General features: G+C 38.8%; 2 protein-coding genes across 5 annotated transcripts in view; one reads left to right on the top strand and one right to left on the bottom strand.

The window, feature by feature from the left end:
• LOC121861189 overlaps nucleotides 1-2,853 on the bottom strand; it is a 26,067-nt gene extending 23,214 nt beyond the window's left edge. For both annotated transcript variants that reach the window (XM_042358769.1, XM_042358771.1), the window contains exon 1: nucleotides 2,775-2,853. In XM_042358769.1, the coding sequence (XP_042214703.1) occupies nucleotides 2,775-2,788 (14 nt within the window). In that variant the 5' untranslated portion in view covers nucleotides 2,789-2,853. The remainder of the gene's footprint in view (nucleotides 1-2,774) is intronic.
• A 5,003-nt stretch (nucleotides 2,854-7,856) lies between these two features.
• The window catches only part of LOC121861188, a 28,175-nt gene continuing 9,739 nt past the window's right edge, over nucleotides 7,857-26,292 (top strand). The window contains exons 1-6 of one of the 3 annotated variants that reach the window (XM_042358766.1): nucleotides 7,857-7,912; nucleotides 18,456-18,547; nucleotides 20,582-20,766; nucleotides 22,588-22,848; nucleotides 23,266-23,535; nucleotides 24,765-24,924. In XM_042358766.1, the coding sequence (XP_042214700.1) occupies nucleotides 18,475-18,547; nucleotides 20,582-20,766; nucleotides 22,588-22,848; nucleotides 23,266-23,535; nucleotides 24,765-24,924 (949 nt within the window). In that variant the 5' untranslated portion in view covers nucleotides 7,857-7,912; nucleotides 18,456-18,474. Of the gene's footprint in view, nucleotides 7,913-15,867; nucleotides 16,431-17,079; nucleotides 18,548-20,581; nucleotides 20,767-22,587; nucleotides 22,849-23,265; nucleotides 23,536-24,764; nucleotides 24,925-26,292 lie in introns of those variants that run through there. The other 2 variants (XM_042358768.1, XM_042358765.1) reach the window with 2 other exon arrangements.

The following is a 26,292-nucleotide window of genomic DNA, read 5'->3' as shown; positions in this document are numbered from 1 at the left end:
CAGCTTAAACTCTACTTGGCTGTATACAAGCCAAGTAGGCAGCTACCAAACAGGGAGGTACTACCGCCTGGGAAGATATTGGAAGCATAATGTGTTGTCTAATGGTAGACCCTGCTGCCATATGTGACCAAGTCCCAGGTTGGTGATCTGACTTTCTGCCTCATTTACACACAATTGCAGGGTCTCAGTTGTTTCTCTTACTATGACAACACAACATATATACTGTATATTGTTTCTCACTCTTGATTTTTTTTTTCATTTTGTATTTCTTTATGGTTATTATTATTATTATTATTATTATTATTATTATTATTATTATTATTATTATTATTATGATTACATTTTCGCCCCCTACGCCCCGATGTGGGTCAGTGACCTGTAAATATCCAAACTACACCATTCAGATGTTTATCACGCTTGTAACAATTTATTATATACAGCAGGGGTGGCCAACCTTTTGTGTGATGTGATCTACTTTTTCCACAGTTACCCTGACGCGATCTACCAGCCTAATATTCACCCATTGCCATAAAATACGCAGATTCGTAGAGAGAGAGAGAGAGAGAGTAAACAAATAATATTTTTCAATAATTGTTATGATATATTGTTTACATGACAAAATCATAAACTTACTTTACTAATGAGATTATTAGCACTGCATGTTGTCTGCCAGCTTTGTGTAATTAGGACTGTAGGCGGTGACTGCTAGCCTCAGGCAAGCCTCCAGGTGTTCATCTGACATTGTTGATCGGTATCTGGATTTGATGTGTTTCATGTGTGAAAATTTTGATTCACAAAGTTAGGTTGATCCAAAAAATGCTGTGAGGTACATGGCACATTTTCTGACATTGGGATATTTTTCTTCACTGAGAAGGTTCCAGAAACTTCCTCCTGTTGCCATGGATTTGATCTGAATATCATTTTTAAGCTTCAGAAGCTCATTTTCGACTTCAGATATGTCTATGTTAAATACTGATGCCATTCTAGATGCAATGTCTTCAACATTTGTGATTTTACCAAATGGAAAACACATATATGTTGCAACAGGGTGCTATATCTTGAAACCGTCTGTCAAAATATGAGGCAAGGTTTTGTACCTGTTCAATATATCGAGCACTGTCAAACAGGTCACAGTCTTTTCCTTGGTTTTCTAGTTCAGACATCATTTATCTGAAGTTTCATAGTTGATGTTGAAGCAGCTGCGAAGACACTAGTTTTAGTTCCTGCTTGAAAGTAGCCACAGGACTAATCATGTCAACTATAGTTTTATCTTTTCCTTGCAGATCTAAGTTTAGTTTATTCAGCATAGCAGTCATGTCAACTAAAAAAGCTAAATCTAACAGCCACACTTCGTTGTGATCAAAAGGCCAATCTTTTGAGGCCAAAAAAGAAGTTAGGAAACCTATCATCACTCCTGCACAGGGCAATGAACCCACTGATTCGGCCAACCAGTGCAGGTGCCCCATCAGTATTTTTAGATACGAGCAACTGGCAACTGTGTACTATTAACAAAATCACTGAAAGTCTGAAATAAGTCTTCATCCCGAGTTTTTCCTTTTAATGGTAGAATTTTCGGCAGTTCCTCTTTGGTACTCGTGTCTTTAAACACCATTATAATGAAAATACATGATTGAGATGTATCGACCACATCAGTAGACTCATCAAATTGTAATGAAAAGAACACACACTCATGTATGTCTTTATTCAGTTGTTCACCCAAATCCTCAGCCATGAATTCACAGCGCCTCATGACAGTGTTTCTTGATAACTGAACATCCGTAATAGAAGACAGAATTCCAGACTTATTTTTTAAATTTTCAAACAACGAATATGCTGCTTCTAAAAAGGCCTCTTTGAATATTTCTCCATCTTGAAATTCTTTTTTATGCTTTGTAAGTACTCGACTCACGGAGAGGGGGGAAGGAAGGATGGAGTGTGGGGAGGGAAGAATGGAGTGGGGGGAGGGAAGGACGGAGAGGGGGAGGGTTGGATGGAGTGGGGGGAGGGAAGGACGGAGAGGGGGGAGGGAAGGCACAAGGTAGAGACAGGTGACACGTCAGCAGTGATGGTGACACAAGGCCTCACCACACAGGATACTCTCCATTATGGGAGCCTGTGAGTCACCTGCTCCCTCATGCTGCACCTTACTCATACTTATCCACATTCTTACACGTCATTGTGTTCGCTTACCTCTGTGTGTGTGAATATATATGTGTGTGTGTGTGTGCATTCTGATGTGTTAAAACAGTCAGGCAAGGCCTAATTTAAGACTGATTGTGATCCTGATGACACACTTTTACTGTGGTAGTGCTGTAGTGATCGTACAGTCTGGTGCTGTAGTGAACATGTAATATTAATCATATTATGCTTAACTAATTTATAAGCACAATTAACAGAGACTATTTCCATGACAAGTGTAATTAAAGGTATTTCAAGTAAATTCGGATTAAAGAAAAGTTCTTTTGTATGTTATCAGACAACCCATTTTCATGAATAATTTGGTGCGCGTATTCTATTTATGGCTACGACTCTGGCCCTGCATATACATGAACGTATCGCGACGAGTATTCACACCAATATGGTTGTGATTACAGAAAAATGCATATCAGTTTTCAAGTATGCAAATAAACATACACTTCCACACAATATATATTTATAATACATATATTTTCTCCTATATCATAATTGTCTTCAGTGTGAGCGTGGCACAAGAGACATGTTGTACTGTACTAGTCACAATCACTGTCACCGAAGTTGACCGCCACCACACTCACCCGTAGTAGATCATGTCAGGTGTGTGTTGGTGGTAACCCAAGGTGACGGTCCTCCGCAGTTGGCTTCTCTCCAAATACTGACCACTTACTGAAAGCTACTGTAGTCAGGTCACTCACAACATTCCCATCCACGATGCCAAACTTGACGAGAATTGACACTAGCTTTTTTTATCAAATGTGGTAGAAAATTTTAAGTAGAACCAATTTTTTTCTAAAACCTAAGTTCTTTAAAATAAAAATTCACGCTAAAGGCCCAGTACCATAACACGATAATAGACTCAAACAAAAAATTAACAGCATCTTAATAAGACACCAACACCTACACGGGACCCATAAAACTACTCTGTTATATTCAAGTTTAAACTTCCAAGGCTAAAAATAAACTCTCTGTTTCTTCAAAAGTTATGAAACGTAATTCCCATTTGCTGCCACTCGTGAAAATTGTTTTATAATTTTCAACACGATACTTATCCTCTTTGTCCCTCGTCAGCTTCTAGCCGGGTTATTAACACGCTAAAGTAAACGTGTTAAGAGGTGACCTCAGGAGGGTAGAAGCTCATTATCGATTTTATCAAGTGTTTTCATTTTCTGGTTACCTGCTGTAGGTTCCCAGCTCCTACGCCTGTACTGGGGGGTGAGGGAGCTTCCTTCACCTGTTAATATATGTAATGTATAGGAGAACCAGGGAAAATATAAACATCTTGATTAAGTTAGTTTTCTTTAATTACTAACGTTTCGGAAAAATCTTTTTCCATCATCAGAGCCTAGAAAACAGAAAACAAGTAAAAAAAAACACAGAAAGTACAAGAAAAACAAAACATTTAGTCTAAAATTTACCTTCCACAAAACTCTTCAAAGTAACATAGCATTACAATAAATTTAAAACCAATAATATAGACGGAAGATCTACTGTACGGACAAAACTAAAATCAGAACAAACTAAAACATACAAGCCTTATTATCTTGATAAGACGAGCCTTAGAATATTGTTGTTTTTCTCACTAAGGGCGTTTTCAACATCCCGGGATTCCTGAACGAAACCAATCCTTGTCTCGGGATTCCGGGATTTCTCGGTTGATATAAATGAGGGTAATTACGCGCAAAAATTAACATGACTCATACAGTTTTATTGAGAAAATATATAGCAAAGTATAACATAATGCTTGTATTAAAGTAAAGTTAAACCGTCAGTCCACGTGCATGAGCAGAACTTATTATGTGACGTCGTTGGCCGTAGTGGAAGAAAACGGTAGTAAGGGAAGACTTATGTTAATGAGACCACCCCAATGTATTAGAAAATCATCTTCCCATTATCCGGATTTTCTCATCCCCTAGCACACTATATTTCAGTTAGCCGCTTGAACTTCCCATAAAATCATTATTTTTTAAATTCTTATTATCAACATTAAAAATTAATATAATTATTATTTTATTTTTAGTAGTATTACTTTTAATATTCCTCTTCTTCCTCTCTTTATTATTATTTATACTCTAATGATTTTGCTGCCAGTATCAGTGCAAAAGCAATTAAGTAATCATAGGCCTATGGGCTAGCTATTTACTAGGGGGGGGACCAAAAGGAATACAAGAATTATATAAAATAGTTAAAGAAAAAAATAATTATTATAATTATCATCATTCTCTCTCACCAAGCTATTACAGTAAATCAATTAATACAAGTATATATGTGTAGAGGTTTTCAGTTTATCAATATGGCCACGAGATATACTACAGATGACTAAGATATACAACAGTTTCAAGCAACAAACAGGTACTTGTCTCTCTTTACTTTACTTTTACTTTTATCCTCTTCACCACTGATTGGCTCATTAGCCGCTTGGGCGATCGGTCACGTCTCTGTTATGCACTGTTGGCAAGTACTGGGCATGCACCAGCTCCTGAATGTACCTGGACCTGCTCCAGTGTTGGTTAGGTCTGGTCTTGAAAGAACTCACACTCGGTGTCGCCACAACACTTTCTGGTAGATTGTTCCAAGAGTTCACAACTCTCACTCCGGAAAAGTTTGCCCTCACAGTTTTCTGGACTTGCGGCTTCTTCAATCTTGAGCTGTGACCCCTTGTGGGGCGAGCGTCCGCCAGCTCCAAGTTCTCGGCTGAGTAGTGCCCTTTGAGATGCTTATACACCTCAATTAGGTCGCCCCTTGCCCGGCTGTAGTATAAGCTAGGCAAGTTCAGGCGCTCCAATCTCTCAGGGTACCTGAGGTGCCGAAGGGCAGGCACCAGTCTGGTGGCCCTCCTTTGGACATTTTCAACCAACTGACAGTCCCTAGCATATCTCGGGGACCAGATGGGGTGACAGTACTCCAGATTACTGGCTGAACGTTGGACTTAAGGGAATTTAAATTTAAACCTGCCAACGGCTCTCAAGTACTGCCCTTCCTCCTGTTACATCCTATATATTTGCTGCATGCACAATAAAATCCTTTTTTTTTTGCCCTTTGGAAATCGATGAAATCTCAAACGTTTATCATGTAGTCTGCAATTTGATATGCATCCAAACACGGAACATTTATCAGGCATTGTCATAGAGCTAAGCACCACGACGGCGAGCTGGTTACTGAGGTCCCACACTCCCACCCCGGATCACCCCCCGGGCTGCTGGCCGTGTAATAACAATCGATGAGAGTAGAGTAATGAGAGGAAGGCAAAAATAATGGCCGTATTTCGCGTTTGATTACTCGACCATTTTAGTAATCTCCTTGCACAACAGATGGCAGCAATATCGTTTATCTTATATGGCATATCCTTGAGAAAACTTTTAATGTTAAAAATAGGAATTATATTTTGTTTTTAGTAAACAGGAACTAAATATATGTTATCTATGAAATACATGTTTGTAGGGTGAAATAATTGAATGTATAAATATTTCAATATATAATCCATTTCAACATCCAATCTTCCAAATCCCAAGCTATCATTCTACCTGTATGTATATTATGTATGTTGTATGTGTTACCGCAAGCGGTACATAATTATGATGACATATAAACAAATGTTATGTTAGGCTGTAACTCATGTCATGTTTATTGGGTGTGTCTGCCCGTATACAGTATATAGTGTTGAGATGGAGGCAGATGAGAGACCTAGAGTAGGTTGAGGTGTTGGGAGGTGAGCTTGTTTGCATATAGTACGCCTGACACAGCGAGTTTGAAGTGGCCAACTTGATCATATGGTGCCCAGCCGGGCACCGCCAGCCTCACTTTAGCTATCCCCATCACACCACCAACACCTAACCTGTTTCTCCTGAAGACTTTCAACATGTAAGTTTAACTTGTATTTATTGTGTACACAGGTAGACAGGGTCCATTGCTTCGTTTATCATTGTGACGACATAAAAATATGGAACTTAAGTACTCATTATAAGTGTTAAGATTAGACTGATTACACAGCTATGATTGTTATGTAAATATATATTGGATTAGACATTTATGTGACTGCCTATGTATGATTTATGTGAAATAATAAAAGGAATTGTATCCAACAGGTTTGACCAAATTATAATGTTTGAGTCCAACGTCACAAGCTTCACTAAACTCTCTAACCGTCTGATTGGCGGTTACAGTATGTATACCATGTATGTACTTTATATATATACATTACTTCTCTAGTCAGTAGCGTGTGGCAATGCCCCTGTTTCATGTCACCACACGCCTAGATAAATGTGCCTGGCAACATCTGGAAGCTGCTAATGTACCACTTACCACATGTCGCCTGAGAGGTCAGAGAGAGGTCAGTTGACCCATATAGGAGTGTAAGGACTACCTGTGCTTGTAAGCGCACCCTTGTATATTTCCGTTGAATAGAACCTACAGAACTCTACAGGTGTTTATGTTCGCTCCTGTAGTTAGAACCAAGTACCCCGAACATCTCCACTACCACTGATCACTTGACCCCGCGAATTCCCCAGTGTATGCCTCGTGGTCTGGGTCAACCAGCGCCGCCATACATCACGGAGGTCAACTACTAAGCCACGCCTACCCCCGCTACTTAAGACCTGACCTCGTGGTGCCCTCCCTCTTCTTCTAGCTACAGCCGCAGCAAGCAACACCACCTCCTCCGCCGCTGCCTGGCGGCCCTCGCTCCCGCCGACGAGCATGGCGACCCACAAGCTGTCCTCTGAGCACCCTCACCAACCAGCTCTCTCTACATCACGCTTGTAACCACGCTGCCACTTCCCAGCACCAAGCTGCATTGTACATCCAATATAACATGTATACAGAGAGCACATTGTGAGTTTCCTTTCTCCATCCCATCTTGAGTGTGAACCAAACCACCTATACCCCACAATGTCATGGAAGTCACACATCCTCAACATTGCTAAAGCTGCCTCCCGAAAGCTGGGAATGCTGTATATAGATGCCGTAGCTACTTCATCCTGAGCAGTTGCTCCAAGTATATAAGGGATTCATTTCGTCCTAACTTGGAGTACTGCTCTCATATCTGGGGCGGCTCTTCTGTCCAACTGTTAGATAGGGTGGAATCAGAGGCATTTCGTCTTATTAACTCTCCTCCTTTAGTTGACAATCTTTCTTCCCTTTCTCTTCGCCGCAATGTTTGGTGGATTTGGCATCCTGTGTACCGCCGGCAAGGCCGTGGGCTCGTAACACACGTCTTGCCCGCGGTGCCCACCGTTTCTCTGTGGTTGTCGGACACACTATAATAACTCGTTATAGTACCTCCTTCTTTCCTCACACAGCCAAACTGTGGAATGCTCTGCCTTCTTCTGTGTTTCCATACTTATACAATCTGTCTCGCTTCAAAAAGCCGGTTTTCCGGCATCTTCGTGGTGTAGATTAATACAGTATAACCTTTTTCTTTTCTACTTTGAATTTCTTTGTTCTTATTTTTTCGCCCCTTAGGCCCCGTTGTGGGTCGTTCGACCTGTGTCCGGGTGGGCTAACTCCCGTAAAAAACAAAAAACTCTCCTCCTCGTGCGGCTCTCTTTGGTCCTGGTCTTGGTGTAGACATACAGACGCCCCGCGCCTCGCACACTAGCGCCTCTGTTGGTCCCGCGGCTCACGCCTTACTCTCCCGTTATCTTATAGAGTCTTTGGCTGTAACTATTGTGCTGCCATCTGTGTTGACGCCATCTTGTTTGTGAGCTTATATTTATAAGAGGTAAGGTCGAGTAAGATATTTGAATCATTTGATGATGGTTGACATTGAAAGAGGATCATAATACAGTACTTGCAGACTTTTGTGTATAAAGGGTCATATGTTGCGTGCATGACTGGCGTATTGTATGGGAGAGCAACATGCTGTGCAACACGAGATGAAATACGTCCATGCTCTTAAATAAAAGCTAGGTTAATCCTGCGTCAGTATATTGAAATTAAGTTACATTTGTTTTAGGACTATACTGTATGCTGAGCATGACAGCTTCATGCTGTCAAGCTGAACACGGAGAGTTTTTTAGCGAAGTCAATAGTGGGGTAGAGACTTGCCACAGTTACTTGTAAGGGCTACCGTAAATACGTAAAATAAGACAACGTCATATACTAATGAATAATCTCGTAAGTCGAATAGTTAGTTAATTCTTATTCATTAATACTAATTTTGTAAGGTGTAGATAACTTCATGAGCTTGAGAGGTCATATATTTTTGTCTTAAAGTTCCCCAGTAAAAACTTGGAATACGGAATTGAATTTAAATAAAATATTTTTTTGATGTGTCAAGTGACCTGCAGTTGATTGTCATCAATAATCCTTTAATTACTTGGGCAAACCTGGCTAAATAATTAGGATATTAACAATTAACGGTTGGCAAGGGAACAGGATAACTAACCCATTTTTTTTACTAAGTTAACCTGGGCCAACTTACCGTGCTTTGGCAGATTTAACCTAATCGTGCATTATGTACACGGATACACCCCATTTCGTCACCAATCCATTTCGTCACCAAAACCCCATTTCATTATCAATACAGTATCAAATCCGTTTCGTCACCACTAACAGTCGCTGGTATTGGTGACAAATTGTAAGTTATTATTTTACACGAATAGAAATTACACATGTACACAGACGACTCGAAAAGTATTGTTATTATAATACATGAATATTAATTATTTAATAATGAAAAGATTAAAACATTGGTGAATAAACAAAATACAGAACAAATGAAGATTTATTGTATTATTACTATACATGAATATTAATTGTTTGATAAAGAAAACGATTCAACATTGGTAAACAAAATACAGAAAAAATTAAGGTTATTTGGCACCAGTGTATAAACCACCGAGCAGTGAGAAGATTGCAGGCGTATTGACAATGTTTTTATTTTCGTCTTTAATAAATTTTCTTAGTGTTTTTGACTATTTTCTATCCCAAGCAACAGTTATTTTCTTGTACAGTATATATTGATGGGAATGAATGCGGTGACGAAACGAGTAAAGCAGTGGTTATGAAACTGGTTAAAAATAGTGGTGACGAAACGGGTTGATGACGATATAGGCAGACCCCATATATACAGTACTACACTAATTGAAGATAGGTTAAAATTAGAGGAAATATTGTGTTAATTAATTAATATTATTACATGGGAAGGTGTTGCTTAGGCTTAAGGGTTATTAAAAGATTTATTTATTTATTTGGGATTTTCACACATATCTGCCTGCATAGATTGCAAATCTAACTGAGGGGCAAAGCAGAAACTACAGTACTTTTAATGTATTTCGGAATTCGTAAGTAGATTATAGCTTTGGCGACTGTTGCATCAACGATTTTGGCAAACAACTTATTTTTGCTGGAATGAACCACTGAACAATAATAATTTGGGTAAATTTTTAGTAGAGGACATACTAATGCGATGATTTTTATTATCGCTAATTTATTCAGACAAAAACAAGACGATTTTCATCTATAACACTTTTAGCAGTCTTTATCATAACCGAGATATTGGGTGTTGAAAATCGGAAAACTAGTAGAAAAATCTAAGGTGCTACTACGTATACTGTAGTATGTGATCTACCGAGCTGGAGTTGGTCTACCAGGATATTTCCACTGTAGCATCTAGTAACCCAGCCTAACCTAACCTAACCTAACAAACTAATATATCGTAACCTAACCTAACTTAACCTAGGTTAGATTAAGATAGTTTAAGTTTGGTTAGTTTTGGCTTGGTTAATAGACACTACAGTGGAAATATCCTGGTAGACCAACTCCAGCTTGGTAGACCGCATACTATAGTAGCACCAAATCTACGCTATTATTGCATATCTTGCCACCAACTGAATCTCATGACTTTTTCTTTGTAAACAATAGTTTAGAAGGTAATGCTGGAGGAGATGGCTATCACCAGAAGTTGTTAAATTTTGTTCATTTTTAACATATTATAATTTTAGTGGCAGTGCCGGCCAAAGTATTTTTTTTTTCTTGCAGAAATTAACACAATGTTAAATAACCTATGGGAAACATGATCATTTTATTCTCAGAGCAGTGGTAATCTACATACAGGGGCCTCAGTGGTGACGGGGGCCCGTGTGTGAACGGACAGCAGGTTATGGGGGTTGAGGTGGGTATATGGAGGCGAGAGAGATGAAGGAGGTTTAAGGACTTTCTTGTACAGTTACAATGCAGTAACAATGTATTCAGTCAGAGTTCTGTCCTCATATCTGAAGGTTGGCGACCACAGTCCACCACTCTAAATGTTCTCGGGCTGTTTTTGTCAATCCTCTAAGGTTTTGTATCTCTGCAGGGGCAGATCCAGGAATATGAAGGGGGGGGTGAGGTCAAGGAAGTTTTGGGTCGGGTAACATGGCGAGCAAAGTGAGCCTACCCAGCTGGATTTTTTTTTAGGGGGGGGTGGGTGCTGTAATCCCCACCAGAATATTATTTTTTTTTAAATCTGACCAATATCGTGGGCATTTTGAGGCCATTTTGAAGCCATATGCACTTGATACTGTATTAGGAGATATTCCAAAGTCAATAGTACAGTAATTACTTTTTACTATACAAAAATAACTGAGTTCACTACTGCATTAAAGAAAAGGTATTGGAATTTTCTGATGAAAAGAGGTGTCTGGACTCCCAAGAACCCCCCACACACACACACACACCTCCTTGCTCTGGGGATCCAGTTTTTAATTTAATTCATCCAACCTGGTCTCTGCCTTCCTCTGGCTCCTCAACTTGCCCATTAATATTTGTTATTGTCTCCTCATCTTTAATTATATAACAGAATTATTTCACTTTTCTTTATATGTACATTTTAAGCATTTTTCTTGACATTTTTGCTAATCTTAATATTTTTTCATTTGTTTTTCTGTCAGTCTAATTTATTCTTAGCATTTGCCAATAACACTACATTTCAAAGACCTCCAATCTCTTTCTGGTGTGTGCTGAGAGTGTCCACGCTTTTGACCCAAACATCGGTCCTTGCCATATACAGCTCCTCCCCGACTTACGACGGGGATAGGGACCCAAATCCTGGTTGTAAGTCGAAACGGTCGTAAGTCGAAAATGCTTAAATAATACATAGAAAATCTAAAATTGGTCTCTTTTTCTTCTCAGCACCACAAGACTCTCAGTTTTAAGCTTGCCAGCCATTTTAAAGTGAATTACAAACGAAAATTTTGTCTGTGTACTGACGTTGGGACTCGAAAATACGTAATTTGACAATTTTGGTACGACTGAGGCAGGTTGTAAGTGCGGGTGGTCGTAAGTCGAGTAGGTCGTAAGTCAGGAAGGAGCTGTAAAGCCTCCGGTTGCCAGTAAAGATTCTTTCTAATTTTAATACTGTATCTCTTTCATTAATGCCTAATAATTCCAAAATCTCTACTGTATAAGTTTGTTGTGCTTTACCTTATCAAAAGCTTTTTCAAAATCAACAAAGCAGGTATACAAATTTCTTTGAACCTGTAAAGCCCTTTCACTCAAAATTCTCAAACCAAATATAGCTTCTCAAGTTCCTTTTCCCTTTCTAAATCCTCCCCCCCCTTTTTTTTTATACGGGTATTAGCCCACCCGGGCACAGGTCACTGACCCACATTGGGGCCTGGGGGGCGAAAATATAATAATAATAATAATTCATAGTAAATAAAATTTATAATAAAAAAATACAATTTAAAATAAAATAATAAAATAATAATAACGATAATAATAATAACACTGTAATAATAATAATAATAATAATAATAATAATAATAATAATAATAATAATAATAACAACAACAAAGTAACTGTAAAGAAATACAAAAATGAAAAAAGATCAAAAGTGAGAAACAATATATGTATGTTTTGTTGTCAATAGTAAGAGAAACAATTGAGACCCTGCAATTGTGTGTAAATGAGGCAGAAAGTCAGATCATCAACCTGCATCGTTAAGGTGTCTCATTTCATTACTTTCGTTATTGTGATGAATCGTTAACGTGAAACTCGTTAAAGTGAAGTACGTACTGTACTTATGGTTTTACCTTGCATTATTTGATTTTTCGTCTTTGAAGACTTAATTTTAATTCGGCGACATATGACCTACGCTGTTGCATCGCCAGGGATGTAATTACCTCAATCAATCAGTCATTCAGTTACTTCTCACACACTTCCCACCAACATCCTTTTTTCTACCCATTATTCACCTGACTATTCTGAAAACCTCTCCTCTTCCTTCTGCACTAATCAACACATTCATGAATGTGTTCTTTGCATGCTTCTTCCCTTGTAAACCTCTTTTCTGACCCTACACTTAGTCTCCAGTACTTCTTGTTACCACCCATCTTCCAGGCTTTTTCTCCATTTTCTCTGAGGTTTTGGGAGACAGATGTTCCAGTTCCTTCTTCCCTCGCCAACGAGCTACAGTAGTGGATGTCCCATTGGCAGGTATGTGAATATATCAATAAGTTATTTGCTTTGTTTTTCAATTGCAGATATTAATATACAATATCTGAGTTCCATGTAGCACCCAACAGACTGTCCATGCAAGCTGTGAACAGCCATATTTTGTGTATATGTTTTATAAATGGGTATAGTTAAATTAAGATATGAAATTGGAAGGCATTGAGTGTTTCTTTTTTGCTGTACAGTAATAATATTCATAATGACTAAAATATACGTCCTAATGTGAGTCCTTTTTGTATCCGATATCTTCAGTCACAGAACATAGATCTGAACGTGTGTAACTCTATTTTCAGAGGCAGAATGCTGACCAGTTGCTGACCAGCCTGCTTAGCTGCCTCAAGGTGGTAGATGGGGATCAGTTTTCAAATATTGTCGTCCTGCTTAGAATAGGATGCACACTACCAATTGGAAGTTGTGAAGCAGAAAGATCATTTAGTGGACTCAGAAGAGCAAAAACCTTTCTGTGAGCCACCATGTCAGAGGAGCAACTCCCTGGCTTCATACTGATGCACCTTCACCAGAGCTGTGATATTGGCATAGATAACATTTGCCAAAAGTTCCTTCAGAAAAATGACCGAAGGATGGTTCTGTACAGCATGACTAACTTCTGTTTCATTTCTATGTAATAATTTGCAAATTTCTCTTAAATAAAAGAGTATTACTGTACCTTTGTTGGAACTGCTCTTTTATTCTGATCATCTTCCACTTTCAGTTACTGTATAGTAAATTGTGGTAAAAGGTAATTACTATTCACCTCAGAATATCTTCTAATATCAAGTGCACATGGTCTCATAATGCCCATGATATTGGTCTGATCTCAAAAAAATTTTCAGGGGGCTTACAGTGCCCCCTCCCTCAAATCAGCTGGATGGGCTTGCTGAGCTCGCCATGTTCCTCCACCCACAACTTTTTGGACCCCCTACCCCCATTTAGATATTCCTGGATCCTCCCCTGTATCATCTGCAGTGCTGGATTTAGACCTGTGGAGGCCCATGGGCAGCCTCTTTGTGGAGGCCCCCCCTCATTATAACTACCCAAGAGGGTGGGGTGGGGAGTGAAGCGAGCCTAAACATCTGGGAGTTCCGGGGGGCGCTGTAAGCCCCCCGGGAAAATTTTGAAATTTGAACGGTTCTTTGGAGAATTTTGAAGCCATAAGCAGTTATATTGAGGAAATTAGAACATTGCAAAAGTTTTAATTAACTGTATATTTATTGATAGTGTACAAATTCCCATGAATTTTAAAGAATGGAAATAAGAATAATCCAAATGAATAAACAAATAAATAAAATACGTATTGTAATATGTGGAGGCCCCTGGGCAGCTGCCCACTTTGCCCACTCCTGAATCCTGCCCTGATCATCTGTACAGTACAGTAGGATCTCAAGTTTAGAGGTTTTAGATTTGTGATTCACATGTTTCGCGTAACTTAAAATTTCCAGCCTCTCGAGAATAGCAATTTTCATTATCGGTTTCATGAGTCAATGGGCAGTGGGCCTTGTCATGGTCCTTTGTTATCCGCCGTGTTTTTTGTTTACGGCAGTTAGTTTGAATGAGCGAGAGCGAGCGGTGCGTTAACCTTGGATTATATAACCCATTGCTCTTGCGTTTTGTGAGATTCTTGTGTATTAACGATGAGTGATGTGTGTAATGTAAATGTCGGGAGCGGTTTTGGTGGTAATGATGGCCGTAGAGAAGGTCAACAAGCCAAGCGTGACTACCGTAAGGGGGTGAAGAAGAGGGAATATACCCTTGATATGATCAAAAGTGTTGCTTGTACCTGTGAAATCATGCGTAGGTTCAACTGCCCTGAACCATACATTCCCTTCAGAAGCACAAGGAAGCCTTAACTGCTTCTGTATTCTCAAGATATTCTAGTAGCAGGACGTTCTCCAATACTTCACAACGAAGCGTACTGCTTGTTATCACAGAACATTACCTTCACACGTGGGTGGAAAGAAGAAACTGTAATAATAATAAAAACAATAATTAATGGTTTATTGAAAAAGTTCTGCAGCCTGAAGGCTGAAAATATACATTAGACAAAAATGACTTATTACATACAAAGACATGGGGTGGGTGGGTCGTTTAACAAGAGCTTTCATTACTGAAAGAAGAAGGAACATGAATTAACATACAAATTATTATAGTTTGCAGCTGATGGCGACCTGTCTGGGCCACAGATAAGGCGTCAAGCATGTGTTTATTACATTACAGTTGCACAGAAGAAACGCGTTAACTCCACCACCGTTCAATGCTTCTGTTGGTTGGTTGGCTGCCTTTAAGAAGCATTATGAAGTCAAGTTTGCCCACTACCATGAGAGAGTGCATCGGCTGATGTCATAGCAGCAGAAAATTATCTACCTGTCATTCAAGCTCTTGTGAAAAAGGGTGGTTATTGCCGAGACCAGATCCTCAATTGTGACGAAACTGGCATTTTCTGGAAGCGCTCACCTAAGACCACTTTTATTGCCAAGGATGAGGAATAGGCAAGGGGTCTAAAGACTTCAAAGGACAGGATTACAGTTTTATTCACAGCTAATGCAAGTGGGGGTTTCTTGTTAACCGTGCTGCCCGTCCTAGAGCCTACTGTCATGCCCATATGTCACAGTTTATTGTTTATTGGACATCTAATAAGAAAGCTTGGCATACATCGTCTTTATGCACCGTTTGACAAGCACTTTGTTCCTGACTCCCAACACTACTGCCGGAGGAAGAACATTGACTTCAAAGTGATCCTGGTGATGGATAATGCTCCTGGACACTCTTAAGTTTCTAATTGGACGCCACCCTGATGTACAAGTTATCTTCCTTCCTCCTAACACCACACCGCTTCTGCAGCCACTTGACCATGTGTTAAACTGATCTACTATCAGTCACTCTAAAGACTTTCATCAGCAGACAGATTCATTACCGTAGTTAAATTACAAAAAATCGAGGCAGAACTCTCTGACAGTGACCAGGCTCTACCAGCACCAGCTAACCAGGAGGAGGAGGAGGAGAAGATGGTACATGACCCAATTCCTAGCACCTCACTACCCCACAACTGTGAAGTGTTATCAGTTTGTGAATTTTGGAAGAAATATCATATTAAAAATGCAGTGGACAGAATTGCTGGGGCATGGCATAAGATTAATGTTGCAACAGTGCTACACGCATGGAAACCTTTGTTCGCTAAATCCGAGGTAAGTGGGCAGAACAGACCGAGGCAAGCGGGGAGAGGCGGTCTGTGGCGGCAACACTAATGGACACAGTGGAGGCAGCGCGATCAATCCCAGCATCAGGAGTTTCGGATATTCAGTTTGAAGATTTGCAAGAAATCATTGGTCAACATCAGCAGCAACCGACAATTGAAGAAATGTTGGAGAAGGATGAAGAACAGCAACCAACACGAGAGGATGACGTTAAGCCTGAGTTGCTTACAAGCATTGTACGTCTCAGTGAGCAGCTACAAGAATACAAAACCAGGCCTCATCCTCGGAACCTTATCTGCCCTGCTCTTGTTAAGGGTATGGAGGACTATAAGGCCTTGTACATGTCTCTTGTTAATGCTCATCAGCAAGCCCTTATTACTCAGTACCTGCACAAGGCCCAGCCTGTTAATGCCTTGGCAAACATCGCTTTAGGAGATGATGATGGCACCACCAATGATGATAATGAAGTGTTGGGTGACTTACTGGTGGAAGAGCTGCCTCAAGACTTTGAGGGATTTGATGCTGAGGTTAGAGGAGAGGAAGCAGTAACCAGTCCTCCCTGCCTGGGACCCATCAACCAGCCCCGTCCATCATTTCACTGACTCCATCAAGGTAAGTTATTCTACAGTATGAGTGTTTATAAATATTGTTATCAACAATATGTACAATATAATAAGTATGAATACAATACTGTAATGTCATTTTCTGGGTTGGGTTGTAGGTCGTTATAGAAGGGTTCGAGTGACACTGTGGAACCGATTAGGCTTATTTACATGTATTTAAACATCACTCATTTCACGATTTTAAATTTTGCGATATTAAAACTGGTACCAATTAGTTGCGAAACTTGAGATCCTACTTAAATCAAGCTTTTATATATAAAATAATTATATTTTTACTAAAAAATAATGTGTTTAAATAAGCGATAAAATTTTTAATTCTGGAGTTGGCTTAGGTAGAATTCAGCCTACTGGAGACAGCAACTGGGGGCTTCATTAGCTACTGTAGACTGCAGCTTCATATAGGATGACAGACTAATTTTTTTAACCATTTTTCAGACAAAAAAGTGTCTTATATGCTGTAAAATACTGTAGTTAACCTCTAAACAAGCAGGAATAAAATGAGTGGTGGTGATACACAACCCTCACATATACTGTAGTTGTATTATGAACCACATAAAGTTGTATTACAAGCTAGTTATTGCGATTTTTTTCTCGGGGGGTGGGGGGGGGGGGGGCTTACCGTTCAAGTGAACCACCCCTCAAGCACAGTAAAATTATCATGTACTATATGTTGTACAATACTTTATTTTAGTTTCTGGCAATCAGAAATCCATGCAAGCATTGCTCTTTACCATGTGTTAAAACACTATATTGTACTGGACTACCAGACCTTTACTCTAGAATGACTTTGGGTAACCAACTTAACCTTCCAAAAATGAAACATAAAGTCGCATAAAATACATCTACATTATTAAATAAGAAAGCCCGGGAACTTAATTATACGATACTCCACCAAATAGTGGGGGTGTGGGAGATGATGGGGGTCCAGGCAGGGGGTGTTGAAGGCTCCTCGAACTATTGAGGCATAAAATAGGTGGTGATGAGAACTTGGCAGCAGCATTTAATAAACTCCTGGTAACATTGTCTGTAGGGTTCCACCAAACTGTCTAACTGTTCACTGAGTTTGTCACTGTGATACAAGCTGGGTTCAGCACTCATTAAAGCAACCTTGAGTTCTTTAATGTTGCTGAGAGCTTGTGTCACCTGATGCTGAGTCATGCCCCCATCAGTCTGCTCTAATATCGCCACACCACCAACACTATAACCCTTGTTAATTTGTATTTTGCCTTAATTCATATACAATATTTTAAATTAACAAACAATTTGAATTTGGAATGAATGTGAAATAACCTCCGAAGGTTGTTTCCTTACATGTAACAGACTGGCTACTAGACTAAGTGTTACATGTAACAGTCCAGTTCATCATTTAAATCTAATGTAGAATTTTTTTTTCACTGTGGCTGAATGTCTTGTTGATGGTACAGTACAAACTACAAATTGGATTGAGGTTTCAAGACAGTACAAAATTTTAAAGTGATTGGTCAGATCTTTTACCTCACCTTAAATGGCTGTTGGCTTTCTTTATCTTTTGTCAGTACAGTACAGTAACTGTGTTGGAAAACCAGGCATATTGGTGTAGAGCAGGACATATGGTACCTGTAGTTATTAAAACAATTAAGTTGGTTCTTGAGATTTACAATAATTATTAGCGTTCTCCTAACAACCCAGCTGCTGGTATTTAATACAAACCTGAAAAGCAACATACTGAACTTGGCTTGTTTTGGGGATTCTCAAACTACTGTAGTATAGTATGTGTAAAACTATTTTGGCCTTTCATTTGACTGTTTGAATGTTCTAAAACATTTCTAAATGTATTTCAACACATCTAGGAAGTACAATATCTGATTTTGGGTAACAAGGCATTCTTTTAATAACTGTCTTGCTCAGTCACTTATTTCCTAAGTACAGTACTCTGTGTAAACATTGTACTACCATTATTTGAGGGTATTCAGGTGATTGAATGTGAATGTTGAAATATTAGCTGTTCCTTTAATGATAAAGATTTCTTTAACAGGTGACTGGTATTCCAGGGTATGTCCATAACTGGAGATGTCAGAGGGGTGTCCAGAAGATGCCATGTGCCAGGTTGTGGTGCCTCATCTCCAGGTCAGATTTATTTCTTATATGGTAGTACTGTAATAAGTAGATGCCGAATGTTGTAATTTATTTTTGTGAAGATGAAGATGTACTGTGCAAGTCTCCCTCCCTCCCTAATTGCAGTTTCCTTCATCATTGTTTCCTATTCTCACAGTGTATTAAATGTTCATCCGCCAAGAAAAGTACGTGGACTCTCACAGCGTCAAACAATGACACAATATGGCAAACTTGACAAAATATTATGAAAGGGAATGTTTCACATTGGTAGCTCAGCTTTCCTAATATGGCAGTAATTGGGTTATCAGTTATTTCTCTCACTATAAGTTTGTATGTTCACAATATTTGTATCTTGGAAAGTCGTCTTCTTTGGCGTGTGTTTAAAATATCTGGAAGGCAGTTTGAATTACATTTTTAGGGTAAGGAATTAAAAATTCTTTAATAACAACTTCATGTTTTTATATAGATATAATTTAATTTCCAGAGTTGTAAAAAGTTCCAAACTTTGTTTCTTAAGTAAAGGTATTGTTACATTGGCAAAATATTACTCAAGTAGAAGTAAACAAGTATTTCATTCATAAAGTACTCAAGTACTGAAAGTAAAAAGTAACAACAAAATTATTAATTGTTTCAAATATTAAAATAAATCGACAGTAAACTATAAAACAACTAGTTAACTAAAGCTAATATAAGACACACAACATTACACATGGTTATTTGTAAATCTTTCTTTTGGGATTAATCATTAACTAATTTTTATCAAAATTATGGCTGTCCAATCAGGATCTTTTAGGCCTAAATATAAGCCCAGCATGAACTACCAAAAGAGCATACGTTCAGCCGCTCTTCTCCCCACAATCCATCACTGGGATAGTGAACGGGCTGAAAATATATCCATCCAACACTATGATCACTTTCTTCCTTATCTACACAAGTATCGTCGACGTGGAATTACGGTCCGCAGACATAGAGTAATGTTGTTTCTGCTGACATTAGGTTAGGATACAGACCTATCTGGAAAGAATCTGAGGTGGGGGATGACCTGCACTTCTCTTCCTGTAAACTCTGTAACTGTCCCAACACTAACTCCCTTCAACACTATTGCCTTGACTCTCCCACTGTCAGAGACCTCCTACCACAGGGAGAGTCACTCACCACTATATGTCACCATCTACTTGTTCGTAACAATTTAGATTTAATTCTTTTACACTAACCCACTCTTTGGTGGGTGCTAACTCCCAGTGTCCTTAAATCATATCAATAGTGTCTATATCACAAGTCATAGCGTGTCCTGCGAGACAGGAGGACCAATGTACAGTATTAGTGTTTGACCGCATGGTCTTACAACTACAGTAGTCTTGTCGCCCCCTTGGGGTGTATTAAATTAATTAGATAATAAATAATAAGCCCAGCATGACTAAACAGATGCTCACAAGCAGCAGATGTAGGTAGTGGGGTGTTAAGCTTGAGAGATAAGTCACATACAGGGGCGATTCTATGCCCCCCCCAGATTTTGGGCTGGCCCCTGGGTAGGCTAGGTGAGGTGGGTGATCAAGGTGCTAATGGACACAAAAAGATAAAGGGAATGTCCGCTGTCATGGCCACTGCCACCTGACCTGACCTGACCTAATGTCACCTCATGAGACCTCTAGGTACTGTATGTGACCACATGTTGTCTCCCCACACCCACACCATACCCTTCACGCCTCTACCCACACAACTCTTTTACTACGGTTAATAATTAATTTAAAATTTTATTATTAGTTTGCATGTAACGAGTAACGAATTTTGTTTTTCAATTATATTGGAGTAAAAGTATTAGAAAACCATACTTAAGTAAAAGTAAAAGTACTGAAAAATTTGAGTACTTTTTAAAAAGTAGATACCCAAAAATGTTACTTGAGTACAGTACTCAAGTAAATTTATTTAGTTTCTTTACAACTCTGTTAGTTTCACTCTTTGGTGGATTTCAGTACAGTATTGGAAAAATTACTGTATTTTTCTCATGTCTTCTACAAATGTGTCATACTTGTTTTTGTCTTACAGGTGTGGTTGTTTATTCAGTCAGGAAGAGTAAGGATGAGGAAGGTCATCGACGATGGATGACTGTACTGGGGCTAGCTGATGGACGCTTGGCTGTTCATGCCTGTCAGAGACACTTCCCAGCAGGAGCACCAACACGCAATCATCCAGATCCTAATCCCAATCTGTTTAATCCGATACCCAACCAGGTAATTGTTTGTCCATTTGCACCTAATTACTGGTCTGTCTACACATGTAGCAGTTCCTTGTTACAAATAAAGTATTTGGTGATGTTGGCACCCTCCGTTGACAGGCTATAGCTCCTCATTATTCAAAATTTCATTATTTGCCTATCAACACATGCTCAAACATCCCTTAATGTTTATTGGTTATTTACTAATTCTTACTAGTAATAAATTTTCATTATAGTTCTCCTCTTCATACATCATCATCCTTATGAGACAAGCTTGTTCCTAACCCTCTTAACACTCTTGGGGTTTACATTTGCGTAAGAACTAAAACATTACAATAAAATAATGCTATGTTTTTGTATGAATGCTGGGTATGCAAGATGCACATTTGACAATGTCGGTGTGATCTGGCACTTCTGTAGACCGCCTCCAAGGTTACATGAGTGACCACACCAGTCCCCCTTTGTGGTTCAACAGCACAAGATGTAACATTGGCCCACATTTCCGACCATTTACTCGTGGCTTGTGCTGCTTTCTCGTTCATCACAGCGATTTCATTTATTGATAACAGTGTTGTGATAGTACTGAACCGTGTCTCGTGTTCATGGCAGAAGTGGAGGGGCGGGAAAATGTAAAAAGTACAAGGAGATTGTACCAGATGGTGATACTGTGGTGCCTCCTGAGGCCTCCCAGGCACTGGTATGTACTACATGAAATCCTTTCCTGAGACTTTAACACACCAGCCATTTGCAGGCTCTGATTGAGTCACATGTGGCCTCCTTCAAGCTTCACCATAGCAGTTTGGCTCAGCTGGCTACTTCCCTTAGCAAGCCCCCTGCTGTCAAAAGAAGCAGTGTTTAATAATTTTTTTTTACCTGATGATGATGATGTATTATTTTTTTTCTCATTCTGTGTGAAGGATTGTGTGTGTGTGTGTGTGTGTGTGTGTGTGTGTGTGTGTGTGTGTGTGTGTGTGTGTGTTTTGTGTGTGTGTGTGTGTGTGTGTGTGTGTGTGTGTGTGTGTGTGTGTGTGTGTGTGTGTGTGTGTGCATTTAACTTAATATAGAAGAAAATTATTTAATCTACTTGAAATTATGAGCTGAAAAAGCCTTTTTTTTTTTTTTCTAAAAACGAGTTTCTGTGATAAAATCCAGAATACGACGTCTAGCTTTATACCTGCGTATGTAAAGGCCTAGCATTAACACGCCAGGCCAACATACAGGCAATTAAAACACCTAATAATTACTGTACTTAAATACATAATATTAGGAGGACACATCGCTACCTGGCATTTAATTGCATTTCTCAAAACACCATCCCGCACCCTCCATCACACGCATTGCTACCGTCATCTTTTTGCCACCATACAGTGCAGGGCTGCATCGTTTAGTGATCAGGATTCATTCCTGAAAAATAGAACGCTAAGTGAAATGATTGCTAAGCGAAAAGAAACGAGATATATTATCTTAAACAAGGGACAACCAGGAATAATATCTTAAACAAGGGACAACCAGGAATAATATCCATGGAGATGGCACGTAATTGTGTAGCTGAATCGCCGACTGACTGACTCGCCACCCATTAGCACTCAGAGTGGGTAAGGCTGACCTGTGAGCTGTCGTTGTTTACCTCATAATTTTGGGTAGGTGAACATAATTTTCTTCATTTTCTTGTACTCTGTTAACTTTAACACACATTCATTTTTACAGAATGTGCAAACAAAATAAAAAACTAATTATCAAAGGTCAAAAGATAATGGCAATACCTGTACAGTGAGCACTTCTTACCTGGTCTGTAGTTAGTAGTTTTTTATATCTATTAAGTTTTTTAATTCTGCAGCCAACACAAAATGGATGCTCATCTCTTGGATCAGGACCAAATATTCCACCAATCTTCAACACAGCAGCTGATGGGACACCACTGGGACCCAATGGCCAGCCTCTCCCTGCTCCAGTTCAGCCACCACCAGGGTCTGTCACCAAGTTAGCACCAAATGCTACACTTATTGACTTGAACAAAATAAAGAAGGATCATGACGGAGACAGACCCTTTAGAATAGAGCAAGTTACTGTACTTATTGATGAGGCTGATGATGTTAAGGTGGGTACATTGTACTCTGCTTGGCTTTGTTAAACATGATACTTGGAATGGGATAAGTGATTATGGGGTCTCTTCTACAGAGTATCTGCTCATGGTGCCCATATTTTAAACTCTTAAAATGGATGGTCTCATTGTAGATGTTATTGTATGTGGCTGCACTTAATGCAAAAGAAAGCTAATTCACATATTTTAGGTTTTCCTATGCAGCAGAGCCAACCCTTCATTGTTGACCTGTCAGGAGTGCATGCAAATCAGTAGTTACTCCATTAATCTCATAACTGCATCCCAGCCAAAGCTTTAATTTGACCATTGAGAAGGAAATATAAAACTTACTTATGTGTTAAAGGATCAATAATGTTGTTGTTTTTTATATTAGAGTCCTTCTTAACTGTTTTATTCATATACAATAAATGACAGGTGGTTGGATATGGTCCACGGGACCCTCTGAACACTTCACCCGTGGAACGGATCCCCGGTCGTCTTGGGAGGCCACGAAAAGTACAGCCGCCACCACCACCAATGTGGGATGATGGAGGAGCGACTGATGGCTTGGAGGATATAGCAACTGAACCATCCTATCATCAGTTTGGGGATCCATCGGTTGGTAATGCCTTGGAGCAGATGAGACAACTACGCATTGACTGCAACACCGCTCTTGTCGATATGGATAAACGACAGATGGTTTATGTAGGTATAAACTCTATTCTTATTTTGACAAATAAAATTTTAACTGGTTCTGTCCATATTAGACCCTTCAAGAAGACATTCTAAGGAGAGTTGTTCATATCTGAAAGTTTTCATATTATGTTCTGGAATGAATTTTTTTTCAATTATTAACCTTCAAGATTTAGAGATTGAGTAAGCAATTGTCTTTGAGCTGCACTGTTAACTTGGAGACTGTGTGGTACACTAGCAAGTGGTCACAATACTTCTATGGTATGACTTAAGGACAAGTAAGAGGAGAATCATCCTTAACTTGTGTTTAACAAAGTTTCTAATCATTTTATATGAGGCATTGTGAGTAGCAAGGGCAAACTGACGAAAAAAAATTTTTGAGAAAAAGGCATTTGATTTTTTTCTTCCTATTTTGTCTTATTTTGTAGGTGTGGGTTATTATATCATGAATATGTATGAAAAGTGTGTAACATTCCATAATATGCCTGATTGCTTATGGTAAAAACTACCTGTACAGCTGTAATACAAAATATTAAAATATTTTATGAGATGGATTTACAATTTGCTGAACTTTAATCAAGATGACATAAACAACACAGTCAGAATAGGTAATAATGGAAACAGTCATGCTCATCATAACCAGTCATGACCTGCATGCCTGAAGAGTAGAGGGTTGGGAGGGTTAAAAATTAATAATCCAGCACGTCATTGTCCGGTGAAGCCTCATCTTTGACGACTGCTGCAGCATCCTGTGCCTCCTGTTCAGTCACCAGGTCCACAAAGAACTGCTTGTATTGGATAGATATGTACGTCATCAGGTCCTTTATGTCTTGCAACTTAATTTGATGGGAGAAAAGGGCAAGAAGCCTGTGTTCCTGGGTCGCACATGTAAGAGTATGGTCTGAGCTACCAGGAACCACAGAAAACAGATTTCCCCACACTTGATCAGCTCGCTCTTGCTACTCACAACACATCATATGATCCATTTTTCATTGCTTAAATTCATGTACCTCCAAAAACCATGTGTACAGTATTCTTAAATGGAAAGAAGAAACTTTATTGTGTCTGAACAGAATATAATTTCATCCTGGTGATATGCATCCATTTTTACTGTAATTTCCTTAAAATAATAGATTCAAGTTAAATCCTAATTTCATGCTTTATTAGTTGATAATTTTGGGGCACTTAGTATCTAAATAGATTAACCATTTTCCAAAATCACTACTGTATTTTCTTTTCAGGCTCATCGTGCTGTCCTAGTGGCTCGTAGTCCTTACTTTTATCGACAGATGTATCTGCGTAGGAAGAAACTTAAGTACCTGTACCAGTTCTGTCGATTTACTCTTCCAATAGATGTCAATTTTGATGTTGTGGATGCTGTTGTATCATATATGTATACAGGTAAGTATCTTACTGGCACATTCCTTCTCATTTAATATTACATAATCAATAACATCCTAAACATTAGAGGTGAAAGAGCAAAAAAATGTATCATGTGAAAAAAAAAGATAAAATCCTATAAATATTCTCATCTATTTTTTACTTAAATATGCAATTTACTTGGAACATATATACAGCTCTGTGCTGTACTGTACAGAAATCCCTTGCCAACCACAGTTTTGAATACCCACATTTTAACATTTTTATACACCATCTTACCACAGTGTCCAGTTTTAACCCATAAAAAATCACATTATTATACATACAGGGTAACCCTCCCCCATCAGGAAATATATATTTTTTTGTTTTATGGCCCAAATGCCCCAAAATAACCTGAGAAACCAAGAAATATTAGTAAAAGTGGCAATGTGCCTCATTTAAAAGTGCTACATGGCATTTAAATCCTGGGCTGGTACAGTATTACCAAGTCTACTTCCTCTCAGTGCTGTCACACGGGGAATTAAAACAGTACGTATATGCATTTTTTATTATATATTTTTTTTCACACACAAAATAAGTACAGTAATATGAATGTAGCACCTTGGCAAATGAAACTAAAAAAAAAAATTATGAAATAAACATATGGATGTTTTTTCTAACAAGCGGCAAAGCTGCTTACTCAAGGTCAGGGGAGGTATTTTCTGTACCCCTCAGAATAATGGTTTTTTTTTCACAGTAAAAAGTTTGTATAAATAACCCCAGTTGTCAGGATAATATGTACACTACTGTATTTTTGGTGGGTTTTTTATATCATTATTTATTGTTTTTTATACATTTAGTTCTTCACCGGAACATTCTGACAATTGGCTCTTTCAGACAAGTGGTCCCCCCCTTTAGTTCAGATCTTCGAGGGTTCACTGTATGAAATAATGCGCAATTACCGGAAAATCTGAGAAAATTGCGAAAAAAAATCTTCCAAATCTTTCTGATCAGCGTTATGAAAGACTGCACCATGTTTAGCTACATCCTGACATGGTTGGTGCGTGGGTGGGAAGACCAACCGCTTGGGTAACTCTGGATTTTTCTGCTCTGGGTCTATTTATAATTTCTGTGCAAACATAAATACTTCTTTAAATGTACATACAATACTAAAAAAGTAAAATAGTACAGTAATAAATCAATGTAATTCCAAGCTGAACTAACAAGGCGGAGGGTGAGGTGATGGAGTCAGGTGGTGAGGTGACAGGCCAAGACACTTACACAACACACACATTAACAGCACTATTAAACCATTGTCTTATAACATTTGACTTTATAATTTATATTTTAAAATTTATACATGATGGCTTCCCAGCACAGGTTATCATGAAGACTCTCCCTCATGGTATA

Source organism: Homarus americanus, unplaced genomic scaffold (assembly GCF_018991925.1).
Source record: "Homarus americanus isolate GMGI-L3 unplaced genomic scaffold, GMGI_Hamer_2.0 scaffold21314, whole genome shotgun sequence".
NCBI classification, from domain to species: domain Eukaryota; kingdom Metazoa; phylum Arthropoda; class Malacostraca; order Decapoda; family Nephropidae; genus Homarus; species Homarus americanus.
Note: the sequence above shows the minus strand (reverse complement) of the source record. Positions and strands in the feature narration are given on the sequence as shown.